Source organism: Equus quagga, chromosome 2 (assembly GCF_021613505.1).
Source record: "Equus quagga isolate Etosha38 chromosome 2, UCLA_HA_Equagga_1.0, whole genome shotgun sequence".
Lineage (NCBI taxonomy): Eukaryota > Metazoa > Chordata > Mammalia > Perissodactyla > Equidae > Equus > Equus quagga.
Genome location: NC_060268.1, coordinates 79,524,333 through 79,538,753, shown reverse-complemented (window position 1 = coordinate 79,538,753; position 14,421 = coordinate 79,524,333). Strand labels below are relative to the sequence as shown.

At 40.7% G+C, this 14,421-nt stretch overlaps 1 protein-coding gene across 1 annotated transcript; it reads right to left on the bottom strand.

Annotated features, from left to right (window-relative positions):
* Positions 1-255: 255 nt before the first annotated feature.
* On the bottom strand, positions 256-13,241 carry SNRPA1 (small nuclear ribonucleoprotein polypeptide A'). The gene is made up of 9 exons (XM_046655047.1): positions 13,103-13,241; positions 11,283-11,430; positions 10,255-10,333; positions 6,106-6,152; positions 5,710-5,812; positions 4,793-4,872; positions 4,310-4,385; positions 3,556-3,649; positions 256-530 (listed from the first exon to the last, which is right to left on the bottom strand). Exons 1-9 carry the CDS (start codon positions 13,182-13,184, stop codon positions 472-474), a joined length of 768 nt encoding a protein of 255 aa, XP_046511003.1. The 5' UTR covers positions 13,185-13,241; the 3' UTR covers positions 256-471.
* Between the last annotated feature and the right edge of the window lie 1,180 nt (positions 13,242-14,421).

Here is a 14,421-nt window from a genome sequence, read left to right as displayed (position 1 = left end):
CCTGTAAGGCCCTAAAGCCTGGCTGCCTTGAATGAAGCTCTTCTTATTCTTTGTGCAGAAAAAAATGTACCAGAGATCGCAGATTCTTACTGACAGTCACTGGCAGCACAGTCTTGAGTTTTAGTAAGAATTTAAAAATCTTAACATTTCAGAGAGGATTGGAAAGCCTACCTAGAAATGACACCCTTCTACATTTCCAACTTAAACACATCCACGTACCTCACTGCACACACACCCTGACGACATGCAACTTGGTAGCATAGTGAGCATCCTTTATTTTCACTATTTGTAGAAAACTGGCATTTAGATTTCAAAATTTGTATTACAAAATTACCAGCAGCAGTTTTAAGCATTTCAATAATGCTTATGAACTCCACTTTGCTGACACAAAGCTATTATTCCATGTTCAAAAAGCAGGACTTGTCCTAAGTGGGCATATTATACATTCTATAGATATGTAGGCCACATTGCTCAGGACCCATTTGTGACTGTGTCTTCTTCCATCTCTTCTTCACCATCATCAGTGGGGCCTAAAGAAAAACACAAAGCCAGAAGTCATATCAGTTTGAGAGAATGTGCTCACTCAGTGTGTCAGTGCCCATTCCACGAGGCTACTGCATGCTAGGCCCTGGACTAGGTACAAAAACCCAACAGCAGCTCCCGCCCTCAAGGAGCTTACAGTCCGAGACCCTCTGCCTTTGGCAGGTATGGGAAGGAATGGGCAATTCCTAAGGGAAAGGGTCACAAAGGTGTTTTATGAAAGTCAAACTTGTTGCCTGCCATTCTAACCCATTTTGGCTGAGCTGATAATACATTTTTTATGAAGGTAAAAACCTTATACTTTGTGTTTTGTTCTTGCCACTACCACGGGCAAAGAAACTGTGAATACTCAAAAAACAGCTGGATACTTACTACATGCCAGATACTGGGAATAGTGAGTCAGTGACTTTATTGTCTCTAAATTAGGAAAAATATGGCAACAAGCAAAAGGTTCTAACATTTGTTCAACAACTTATGGCAGATAATCTGGTCAATATATTGTGAAAAAGGAAACTGTTTTAATGCCATCAGTGTCTGGGAAAATTACTCATGTTTAAGCTTATTGTTTCTACAGTTAGATGCAAATATCAGATTTCTAGATACAAAACTACCAAGAAAAAATGTCACTGGGAGGTGCTACTTGGAGGCCTGGGCCCACTGAAATCTAGAGTGCCACAAACAATTTCTGCCTTCCTCTCCCCGGGGTGCTTTCATACTACATTTAAAATCCCCAGAGATCCTAAGATTCTGTCATATCACAGTCACAAGGAGCAATTTTGACAATGCCTCCTCCCCCAACCTCGGTCACCACCGAGCCTTGGAAGCCTCAATAGACTGCTCATGTTCTCAGGACTAAAGACCTAACCTGTCGCAGGCCACAGTGCCCTGCATGGCCTGGCGCACGCTTACTCTGCCGGCTCATCTCACCACATTCTCCTTGTGCCTCGAGCTTCACTCACACTGGCCTCTTTTGGTTCAAGTGTGCAAGGTTCCTTTTCACCACAGGTTTTTTGTCTGTGTAGTTCACTCCCCCTAGAATGCGGCTCTGCCTTTGTTTACTTCAGTGGTTCTCAAACATTTTAGTTTTAGGACCCAAAGAGCTTTTGTTTATATAGATTACATTTATTGACAGTGTATTAGAAATTAAAACAATATTTTAAAAAACAGTAATTCATTAAAACAATAAATCCATTACATGTTAACAATTATATTCCTATAAAACAAAAATATTTAGTGAGAAGGTTGGCATTTTATATTTTTGCCTCTGTAATGTCTGATGAATAGCTGTCAGCTGGACTCTTGTATTGCCTTCATTGTTCCACCTGTTGCAATTTGTTGTTTTTACTGAATGAAGAAAATCAGCCTCACACAGATATGTAGTTAGAAAAGGGACGAGTATTCTGATAGCCTTTGCAGACAGTTGCAAATATTCTTTTTTGATATTATGCCAAAACTTGAAAAAACTGGTAGTTTCTTAAGGTTACTTTGTAATGTGGAGTCTGAAACCTTATCAATGAACCTGTCATACTCTCTTACTTGAAAATCCATTGGTCTATCTTGTACTTTGAAGGGACTGTTTACACATGCATGATTTTATAATATCATTTGGAAAACACTGGTTCACTGAGTTATGCAGATCTTCCAAATGTTGACTCATTTCATTATACACTATCGAAAAAATAATATTCATTAATATCACCAATTTCCTCAGAAAAGTCTGTAAGTTTGGGAATCTGTGAAGCTAACAGTTGTGGATAAAAGTTTTCCAGTTCTTAATTTTTGCTTGAAATCTGGAATTTTATCACTGATAACCAGCACCATTAGTTGTTTTCCTTGAAGTGACAAGCTCACTTCATGTTTGAGAAGATGCCTGCCCCTCACTTGAAACAAGTGCATAAGTGCATGGAGACAACCATCCACCTTACATATGCAGAAGTGCTCCACGCACACCCCATTTTCTGTCTCAAGGATATCAAAAAGATGTGCACGCAAGGGGTGACATTTAATAAAGTTAATAATTCTCGTTCCTTCACGAAGGACATTCTTAAGCGAAACTCGTGTGTATCTTACTGAGAGAGTGCGCAGCAGTTGAGAATATGACAACTACTAATATCCTTCGGGCCAACGCCTTGACCTGCACAGAGGCGCCAGCTGTTTTACCCACCACTGCTCTTCCACCATGAGTGCAAATGTTAATATGATGAAAAAAGCAAATAATGCCTTGGTGTTGTTATAAAAAGTTTTGACCTTACAGACTCCCAGGGGTTCAAGGACCACACACTGAGAATTGCTGGTCTAATTAATGTCTTACTCATTTCTAGCTTCAGTTCAAACACTATTTCCCCAGGGAAACTTTCCCTGAGTTGCCAGTCTAGGTAGAGGTCCTAGTTACATTCATAGCAAAACTTGTAATATGCATTGTTTTGAGTAGTTTTCACTTTATACCGCCAGGGCTCACCATGCTGCCGGACACAAAATTGGCATTCAAATATTAGAATATCTACCACTTACCAAAAACTTGCTACTCTCAGACCCTGTGCTATCTATGAAGTATCTTACTTAGTCCTCCCAACAACCCTCTGAGGTTGATACTATTATTATCTCAGATTTAAAGATGAGGAAATGGACTTAAGATTAAGTGGGGATTAAGAAATTTACCCAAGGACAGAGCTGGTGAGGCTAAGGCTGTTTGGCTCTAGAGCCTGTATTCCCAACTACTAAGCTATCCTATATACACGCAGGTAAAAGGCTAGACAGTTCCCTCTAGTGTTTGGTTTCACTCCATGGCTACAAAATATTGTTTACTTCAACTTTCACATAAAAAACCCGAGTCCTATGACATAATATTCTATATCAACTAATTTATCTTCACAGAGGATTTAAAGGGATTTGTGTCCATGAGATGGTAACGAAGCACTATGCCAGTAGTCCTGAGTCAGAGCATCTAAACTGTTTTGGAATCACTCTGAGTATAACATGAACTGGAAGCACAAAGACAGAACACGGTTTCCTGACCTGATCTGCGTTCTCTGCCAGGTATCTGACCAGCCTGCAACAAGCCCTTCAGCCGCTCCACTTCGGCCAGAGTTGATGCATTTGCTATAGCATTCTGGAGGACAGAAGACAATGGAGATGGACAATTAATTTCATCTACATATCAATCACCCAGGAAACACCTCCAGAAATTCACAGCAACTTTTTGAGTTGCAAAATTAAATAGTTGTGCTGGGGAAAGAATTTTATTGGCACAGTGAAATCAACCCAAAAACCAAGTCATTAATTTCCAAAATTGGTAGAGATGCAGACCCTCTTTTAAGAGAGCAAATAAACATTGCATATGTTCTGAAACTGTAGCTAACTGAAGTACCTATTTGGAATTATGGTACTGGATAATTTAAGAGGCAATATTATAAAATTAGGATTTCTCACTGATCATCAAGCAGGATCTTTCAGACAGCAAATCTTTGAAAGTAAAAATTAAGGCAAACACAGAGAGCATACAAAGGTAACTAACTGTTCAAATAAACGCCTCCTGGGAAAATGAGAAAGACCAAAGCTGCCTCTACTTCAACCGGTTCGTGTAATTAATTCAAGTCAAAGTCTGGTCAAATCGTAACTTTAAGCTAGTTTTTCCTTATACAGAAATACAGCTGCAGTCTAACAACTACGGGGGAGAAATAAGACTGTTCAGAACTTGGTTTATTACATAATTCTGTGTCCTAAAATCAGAGCAGCTCTCTCCAGTCTGAGAGTCCTAACACATTATTACCTTGATCGCTTCAACATCCCCTGGAGATGGCCCACCTTTCTTTTTGTCCGTTGGCAAACCAGCACCTGGATTAAAACTTGGGAGGGGAGGGAAGAACATAACTGTCAAATCCAGACCAAAGGAAATTGCTTCTCTTTTACTTTCAAAAGCTTTTGAAAGTAAATCAACCAGTGTAGTATCTTATCTTTGTTAACAAACTGATACAAAAACTCTCTCCTTCAGAAACACCACCCAGTTCATCTTCCTATAGAGAAAGCAGGATGTATACGATAACACATTAAGACTAAATACTGAAATATTTGCTCTGCTAAATCTGCAGAACTCTCATGTGACGTATGGACCATTGATGGTCACGGATTACCATCACACAAATTTAATACTGTATTAGTCACAGGTGTTTTGTTTATTGTGTAAGAGGCCAACTGCCAGACAGATAGTGTTTCTGGAGGTGAAGTGGAGAGAAGTTGGATATCCGTATCTTACGTTTTGCTTCTCCTGGCAATATCCTTTGCAAGTTGTGCACCCCGTTTGCCCTTGAACATTTTCTCTGCTTCCTGACGCTCCTACAGCGACACCACACACAGAGTTAATGGAAATAGGAATACCACATGCATTTAGATGCATTCCTCAGAAAACATGGAAGAAAATTCTCCTGAAATACTCTGGGCTGGTAAAAATACCAAAAAGCCAATTTCAAATTAAAAGGAGACACAGTGGTCTTGCCTCTCTGGTGAAGCTCCTGAAGAAAGTTCCCCTTCCTAGTTTCAAGGAGGAGCTCCCAGGGAACTAAGAAAGTTTAAAAAAAAAATAGAGGGGGCTGACCCATGGTCGAGTGGTTAAGTTTGTGCACTCCGCTTTGGCAGCCCAGGGTTTTGCCGGTTTGGATCCTGGGCACGGACATGGCACCGCTCATCAGGCCATGCTGAGGCAGCATGCCACAACTAAAATATACAACTATGTACTGGGGGGATTTGGGGAGAAAAAGTAATTAAAAAAAAAAAAAGAAGATTGGCAACAGTTGTTAGCTCAGGTGCCAATCTTGAAAAAAAAAAAGAACTCCCAATAAAGGGAAAATCATTCTAACAATTAAAGCTGCTGAAAAACAAATTATACTCAGCTCCCCAAGGGGAATGTATCTAAGCAGATGGTCTGTTGTTGATAGTGGTCACTGTAGCTCTGAGATAGCACTCCCTCTGGAATTACCAACACTACATAAGACAGCTTTAACTCAAAGCCCTACCATCAACTCTGCTAGGAAAAAACAAATCTGACTTGTTCTCTCCCACACTGTTATTGCAAACCAACGGTAAAATGCATCAGGCAATTTACAAAATCAGTAACAAAAGCATAAAGGAAAACACAACTCTATAATGACTTACAGCCAAACGAATAATACTTACTTTTAGTTTCACTTTCTGGAAATCCAGTACTCTGACTTGTGGAACTTTATAAATTACATACAGTCTGTAATGCTTCTTATTTGTTACAGGATTTCTTAGAATACTACAAGAAAAAGAACAATATAATGCCAATCTTGTTCATAGCACAGCATTCAAGAAGTCCATTTTAATAAAATCTGAGGAGTCCATAAATTAAAGAAAAGTTCACTATTCTTCAGATTTCAATGGCATAAACTTAACACTAGGGAAATTTTAATAGAGCACTGGGCCCAAAGGAAATGTTTTCGCTATTTATTTTAAAAGGTACTTTTTATTAACTGATTGCTTTCATGTAAAGGCTGGTAATGGTGTTATTTTAAAAGACTTCATTGTCATCACCACAAATAATTTCCATACCTTAGATAAGTCAGTGATTTGAGAGATGCCAAAGGGTCCAGATCACCCTGTAAGATAATGGCCAGAGGTAAGAACACAAACACACCATGCTACTTTGATACTGTGAAACGGTGGGTGCCTTTGGAGCAAGGACTCATCTTGTCTTTTATTTTTTTACTGTTCCAGCACCTAGCACAATACTAACATATCACAGATGCTTAATAAATATCTACTGAATAAACTGGTGAATAAATTTGAGCTTCTTAAACTTAAAATCTTGGTCATAATGGCTTTTGTCTCAACAGCAGAAAAGATTAAAAAAAAAAAATCTCCTGTAGCACCCTCAAAAGGGCTACTGAGCTTAAAGCAATGATTCAGAAAATAAAGTAATGTGAAAGCTGATGTGACTGGAGTAAGTTATTCACACAGGAACCTCAACCCAGGATCCTGGTGTAAGGTGGTTCTTCCTGCTAGTACCTTTAGGTGCCTGAGAGCAACATAGGCATACCATCTTTGAGGTAGGGTGCTTTTATTCCAGGATCCCCCCAATCTCTTCAAATAATTTTTCAAGGAGAGGAGCAGCACAGTTTAAAAAAAAAAAAAGACCAAATTATGGGAAGAAGGCAGGTTAGTTTTGAACCTTCCAAAACTGTCCCACAAAACATAGTGCAGGGGCTGGCCCTATGGCCTAGTGGTTAAGTTTGGCAGGCTCTGCTTCGGCAACTGGGATTTGGTTCCTGGGTACAGACCTATACTACTGGTCGGCAGCCATGCTGTGGAGGTCACCCACATACAAAATAGAGGAAGACTGGCACAGATGTTAGCTCAGTGCGAATCTTCCTCAGCAAAAAACTGAAAAACAAACAAAAAAAACAGTGCAAGAAAGACAGCAAAACCAAAAACCTATGGTCAACAGCTACAACTAGATGAAAAGGTATTCTGACAAGAACCTAAAACAGGAACAAGCAGGAGCAAACTACTGTGATAGCTACAAGACTTGCATGGTGACAGCATTTGTGCAGGAAGAAGGGAAAGGAAGGCCAAGAGGCATCCAACAGACCTGAGAACTCTAAAGTGACTGACCAGTTCTCAGTTTGAAAGCAGCAGCCAAAGGAAATGCACATTCCACTGAGTACAAGAAGTCTGTGATAAGGCCTGAAGAGGCTAGAGCAATTCGGGTCCTCACTCTTAATAATAACCAGAAATTATGTCCTTTCCAGGACAAAGCCCTACACTAGGAGAAACTGCTAGGAACAGAGCTAGACTGAGTAGGACACAGGTGAGAGGGACAATGAGGAAAAGAAGTACAGACAAAAGCAGGGGAGGAGGGGAGTTCCGAAAGTCAGCTGCCATTTTTAAACACCTCCCAAACACCATCAGAAGGAGCTCTAGAGTCTGCTATGGGCACACTGCCACCAAAGGAGGATCCAAAAAGGAACAAAGACAGAAAAGCATCACATGATCTCACTTACATGTGGAATCTAAAAGAAAAATCCAGTCCAACTCAAAGTAACAGAGAGTTGAATGGTGGTGACCACTGGCTGGGGGTGGGGGATGGGGGAAAAGGGGAGATGAGATATTGAGCAGAGTACAAAGTTTCAGTTGTAAGGTAAGTTCTAGTATACAATATGATGACTATAGTTAACAATAATATATTGTGTACTTGAAATTTGCTAAGAGAGTAGATCTCAAGTATTCTCACCACACAAAAAAGTAACTATATGAGGTGATGGATATGTTAGTTTGATTGTAGTAATGATTATTTCACAATGCAGACATATATCAAAAATCACACTGTACACTTTAAATATGTACAATTTTTATTTGTCAATCAAACAAAAAAGCTGTCAAAAACAAAACAAAAAGGAACAAAAAATGGTAACTTTTGTTACACACATACAAATTATGTAAAACATAACAATGATGCTTTGATAGGTTTTTTAAAGACAGAATAAATATATAAAAAATTGGGGGGCACATTGAATGTTTAAGGTTGCTGTATTGTTAGGAGGATAAAGGCATTGGTTACCTTCAAACTTTGATAAATACATATTTTTAATTCCTAAAACTGCTAAGAAGAGAAATAGAGTAAATAATTTCTAAACTATTAGAAGAAAAAAATGGAATGACAAAAAAAAGAGAGAGAGAGGGAGGGAGGGTGAGTGTACGCAATAGAGGAGAGAAAAAGAAATGCAGAATGGGTGCAACAAATAAAAAGCTCCAGAAAAGAGAGAAGACAAATTCAAATATACCAGTAACTACATTAAACGTAAACAGACTAAATACTTCATTTAAAAGGAAGACTTCAAACTGGATTAAAAAAAAATCCTATCATATGCTGTTTTCAAGAGACAAATCTAAAATATAAGGTACAGAAAAGCTGAAAATAAATTTTGGCTGGAAAAAGATTTATCACACAAATACCCACCAAAAGAAAGCTTGTTTTTTTTCTTTAAATGCAAAACGTTCATTACAGAAATGTGAATCATTATTAATCCTGGTAATTTTGTTTTGTCTACAGACTTTTTTGGAGGAAGACTGGCCCTAAGCTAACATCTGTTGCCAATCTTCCTCTTATTTTCTCCCCAAAGCCCCAGCACATAGTTGTATATCCTAGTTGTAAATCCTTCTAGTTCTTCTATGTGGATGGTGCCACAGCATGGTTTGAGAAGCAGTGCGTAGGTCCATGCCCAGGATCCGAACCAGTGAACCCTGGGCCACTGAACGGAGTGTGTGAATTTAACCGCTATGCCACTGGGCTGGCCCCAGAAAGCTTGTTTTGGTATACTACAGCAGATAAAATAGACATTAAGGTAAAAAAGCCCAAATACCAATAAAAGGGTCACAACACAATAATAAAAATGTTCAGTTCACCAGGAAGATATTAACAATTTAAAATTTGTATATCAAATAAGCTAACCTTAAAATATATAAAACTAAAATTGAGAGAGCTCCAGGGAGACAGTCAAATCCAACACCATGTGAGATTTTAACATATCTCTTTCGGTAACTGATAGGATATACTCAGCCTTCATCTTCTGCAAACAGCTTTAAATACAATTACAACATACATAAAAATACAAACAGCCCCTATCATGCCACACATTCCCTATGAATGTGTATTTTTGGTTGAATATCTCATATATTTCAGAAAGGACATGGCCTCAGACCAGTGCTTTCTTACTTCTGGAGTTAAGGACTTCCCTTTCAGAATTTGAAGGAAGCTATGGACCGAGTCTACTAGGAAAGGAACAATCAGGGAAACAGAGAAGAGAGGTAAAGGCATAGTAACCCAAAACCAAGTTATATAATATGGACTTAAACATCCAGTGTTTAAGTGAAAAATCTAGGTTACAAAACAATATTATAGTATGAGCTCAATTTTGTTAAAAGTTAGACATACAGAACAGAAATTTAAAAAGCATAAAAATGGGTCAAAACAATCATATCTAAGTAGAGAAAATGAAACTTGCCCCTTATCCCATAGGAAAACCAATTCCAAGTGGATCATTGACCTAAATGTGAAGAGTAAAACAGTAATTTCCAGAATAGAATTGTCCAACAAAATTTAATCATGTCACATATGTAATTGAACATTTTCTAGCAGCCATAATAAAATAGAAAAAACAAGTGAAACTAATTTTAATTCATCATTATTTAACCTATTGTCCAAAATATTATCATTTCAACATAAATATAAAAAAAAATCATTGATAGTTTACATTATTTTTTTGTACTAAGTCTTTGAAATCTGATGTGTATTTTACAGTTCTGGTACATCTCAACTCAGAGTAGCCACTTGTGGCCTGTGGCTATCATACTGGACACTGCAATTCTAGAAAGCAACATAGGCGAGTTTTTTTATAACCCTAGGGTAAGGGAAACATGACAGAACATTAAAAGCACTAGCAACAACAACGAAAGACTGATAAATTGGACTATACTTCTATTAGGAACTTCTCCATCAAGACACCCTAAGGGACTCAAAAGGTGAGCAACAGAGTGAGAAAAGATATTTCCAACATATATAACTGAAAAAGGCCCAGCTCCTGAATTAAGATAAAGAAAAAGGATGATGAGAAAATTTTCCGGATTTTCCAAATTTTCTATAAGAAGCATGTAGTACCTTTAACTCCTCTCCCCAAATAATTTTTTCCCTGTTCAACTTACCAGTTCCACCAGACTATTGTTGGTGAGAATGAGTTCTGTCAGACAGGGCAGAGCCTGATCAAGTCCCTCACCTATACGGCTAAAAGAAAAACAGAAAGACTCTAAGCAAAGGAGAAAATTAAGTAAGCTGACAATTTTACCTAAGTCCTTGCTCAGAGCATTTCAGACTTCAAAGTTATAAGAACTTCAGAGACCTTTCTTCCAAAACCCTATCTGACAGAGAGAAAATGAGGCACAGAGAGGAAACCTTGTCTGAGGCCACAGGGTTAGTGACAGAAGTGGGATGATTTGACGACCCATGCCTCCCGAAAGTTGCCTGGGGCTCTACATCCATTACCACACTGTCTACTGGAAACTAAAAAAGGAGAAACTCCTGCATAGAATAAATTACTTAGCTCACTTCATGACTTCTGTGCAGGTGGCACAGAAATGCAAGTGATTCTGCATTCACAGCTCAGATGCAAGACATACAACTATACCAGAAGGGAATGGTTAACTCATGAGAAATATGCTACTTACCAAAAGCAACTCACCACCCAGTACTTCCTAAAGACATTGTCTATAGACCTTCAATAACTTTGCTCTGATAAAATTTACACAGAGATGATTAAAGAGGGTCCAAAAAAATCTCAATTTCAGTAAGTAATATTCTAAAAACGAGTTGTAAAGAAAAACAAATGGCCGAGGATATGAGGTGGAAAGAGATGCTCAAAAATATAACTGTTGAGCTTTGTATCTTTTAATAATTATTGTTTTAGAAGTCAAACTACGTATAAAGTAGCATGTTTTTAATTTAAATTAGAAGGTTACCATGAATATACAAATATACAAGATTTCTGAAGAGATGCAAGTAGGACTAGACCAATGCCAAGTAAACCTCTGGATCTGTATGGGAAAAGTGCAGCTCATTTCTCATTTTAAGAAGAAATACGTAGCTTTAACTGGCAATACATACTACAACTTCTTCAGGGAACAGGGCAACATCTACTCTAAGGAGAAAAAATTACTTTCCACTAGCAGACACTTACCATATTCTATTGTTGTTCACTAATAATGTTTTCAGTCTTCTCAACAGAGGAAAACCATCCAGTTTCCTTATTTCATTGTCAGAAAAATCAATAGCATCAAATTGGTCTAAGGTAGCACCTAGATTTTCAATGACAGGAATTTTATACCCTGTAAAATGGAGGGAAGAAAACACACAAGCATTAACCTAATTAAAAGGTATCTTAAAACATTAGCAGTATTTCATGGTAACTTGATTCACAGCTTTCACTTATTCAGAAAGTGTTTACCTAGCACCTAAGCCGTGCCAAACAGTGTGCAAGGTACTGGCACATAAAATGAGGAACAGGAGAGTCACAAGTCCAGCCGCCATGGACCTTACAGTCTAGCAGTGGACATGAAGATAGAGATGACCAGAGGACAAGGGCAACGATGATGAGGACACTTACTAACAGTAATATTGGCAGCTAACATTTGTAAGAGTATTTACAAGGTGCCTCACACCACTGCAAGCAAGGCCCCAGAGCTAGTTAAGTGGCATAACAGGAATTTACACCGTGAGCTGCTTACTGTAGGTGTCCAAGCCTTGTGCATCCTTGCGGACAACAGTTCTCAACCTCTTTTGCATTCCCCCATGCCAGATTCACCGAATTCATCAGGACAGCCTCAGGATGTCAGGACACTCGCTCCTTACTTCACCTCCCCCAGCTCTAATCCAGAGTTGAAGGTCAACAGTTTACACACAATGGTAAATCACCATGCGAACAACTCACTCAAATACTCACTGATTTGTCTAATATAGGCACAATTATTGTGCTAGGTGCAAGGAGAATAAAGAAGTGAACCCAGTCAAAGTTAAAGCACACAACTCGGAGCAGTAAGGGCTACAGCAAGTAAGTGCCGCAGCAAGATAAGTATCCTCAACACTCACGCCCTTCAGACTTAGATGGCAAAGATCAACCTGTGCCAGGAGAGTGAAAGTGGTCAGCTACTCTTGAACTGAAGCTTTCTCTAAGAAACTTAATTTCAACAAAATAAAAGCACTGGGCTTTGTCAGCAAGGGATCCAAGCAGAAGACAGAGCCTATCAATGCTGCTCCTGAGACTGCGTTGTCCCCACGGGAGCAAACCGCAGACCAAGACTGTATTACCTAATCCCCAAAGAGTTTGTTCTTCACATCCCTCCTGAAGTCACCTCCTAAATGCCGATTAGATAGCTGCACTCCCAATTTCTTAGCAAGACCTACTAAGGTGGAAATAGCTAGAGGAATGGGAACAGTGGGGGAGTTTCCACCACTTACACCCGGCACTCGGTGGTGCAAGCCTCGGGGAAACAGTTCACCTCATAAAATGTTTTGATAAAAGGAAAATACCAGAAAATTGAAGTTCAGAAGAAGGAAATATTGAGGAAACAATCGCTTTTGTCCCCGAACATGGTTCCTCTATCATGAGTTAGAGGTAATTAACGTGTATTCTACGTACACTCTCACAAAATCACTTCAACGTATCTACGGAGACCAACCACGCGCTCAGCACTAGAATTACAACCACCAATATAAAGTATGTTTTCCCTGTCCTCAAGCCAAGCGAGGCGTGACTGAGGCCCGTGGGCAGGGAACAGGCAGCAACGCGGGCACGTGTGTGTGAGCAGGCGCGAGCGTCAACAGGAACCCCAGAAGAGTCCAAACGATGGCCTGTCGGCCACAACGGCAGGACTCCGGCCGTGGCGCTCCCGGCGCAGCCCGGCTCGGGGGCGAGAACGCAGGCCCGCGGGCCAAGCTCTGGCCCTCGGCGCACGCGGCGGGGCGGGGACCACGAGGCTGCGCGCGGAGGCCCAGACTCACCGCGGAGGTCCAGCTCTCGGTCCCGCACGGCGTTGGTGTACTGCGCCGCCTGCTCGATCAGCTCCGCCGTCAGCTTCACCATCCTGCCGCCTCCACTCCCGGTGCCCCGGCCCGCCCGCCGCCTCCCGCCAGACAGCCGTCCCGGCGTGCCCCGCGCCCCGCCGCCAGGCAGCACCAATCGCAGCCGGCGCGTGCGCAGCAGCTCGAGGTCCAGGCCGAAGCAATCGAAGAGCCACGCCCCCGGGCGCGTTCCTTTCTAAGGTCCTGGCGCGCGTTGCGGCTGTCTGTGGTTCTGGCTTCTCTCCTGGGCAGTGCCTAGAGTCTGGAGGGCCCCTGATTCCGCACACGCGCGTCTGCTAGTTACACAAAATATGAAAGCAGCGGAGGGAAACTTTCTTATGCATCAGTGCACCGTGAGTGGGAGGGGAAGCTGTGTCTGTCCTCACTCCACCCAGGAGGGGCAGGCAGCGGTGCGATCCAGTGAAGGACCCAGGACTTCAGGTTCTCGTCTGGATCCTGGGCTTTGGTCCCCGGGATATAACGTAAGAACTAGAGCTGGGTCACCCGCTCCGGGCACAGTCGAGTTTGCAGTTAGACCTGTGGTCTCTAGACACTTAAATATTTATATTGAAGCATGGTATGCAGAAAAGTGCGCATATCACAAGTTCTCAACGTGACAAGTGAGCACACGCGCGCAGCTGCTGCACAGGTCTGGGGAAAAAAAAACCCTAATATTTTGAAAGCTTCCCTCCGCCCCCAAAGGCAACCGCGAATCCAAAACCATACATTAGTTTTGCTGGCTTTTGATGTAAATAGAATTCTACAGTATGCTTTTGTACCTGGTTTCTTTGGCTCTAAATATAGAGCCAAAATATCTTATGCCTGGAATCTATCCAGGTTGCATGCAGCGATGGTTTGTTTATTTTCGCTACTGTATAGAATTCCATTGAATATCTTACACAGTAACTTATCCATTCTGCTGTTGATGGACATTAGGGCTGTTTCCAGTTTGGGGCTATTCTGAATAATGCTGCTATAAATTTTCTTGTACATAGATCCAATGCACATGTGCCTGAGTTTCTCCAAAAGTGGAACTGAACTGCTGGTATGGTATCATCAGTAGGTAATGCCTAAGTTATGCCAAGAGGCTAAAGTAATTGGCACACTCTCTAGCGATGTGTAAGTCTCTTACACATCTTCCCATTGAGTTGTCTGCCTTTTTCTTATTGACTTTTAGGAGTTCTTTATATATTCTGGGCATAAATACACTCTGTGGCTTGCCTTTCGCTCTCTTTTGGGAAGGGTTAAAGCTGCTTAAG

Bases quoted from the DNA above. Each gene is read 5' to 3' on its own strand.
- SNRPA1 (XM_046655047.1), bottom strand. From the start codon at position 13,184: ATGGTGAAGCTGACGGCGGAGCTGATCGAGCAGGCGGCGCAGTACACC. The intron at 11,431-13,102 runs GTGAGTCTGGGC...TCCATTTTACAG, and splicing joins CCGAGAGCTGGACCTCCGCG to GGTATAAAATTCCTGTCATT. The intron at 3,650-4,309 runs GTAATAATGTGT...TCTGTCCTCCAG, and splicing joins GGGATGTTGAAGCGATCAAG to AATGCTATAGCAAATGCATC.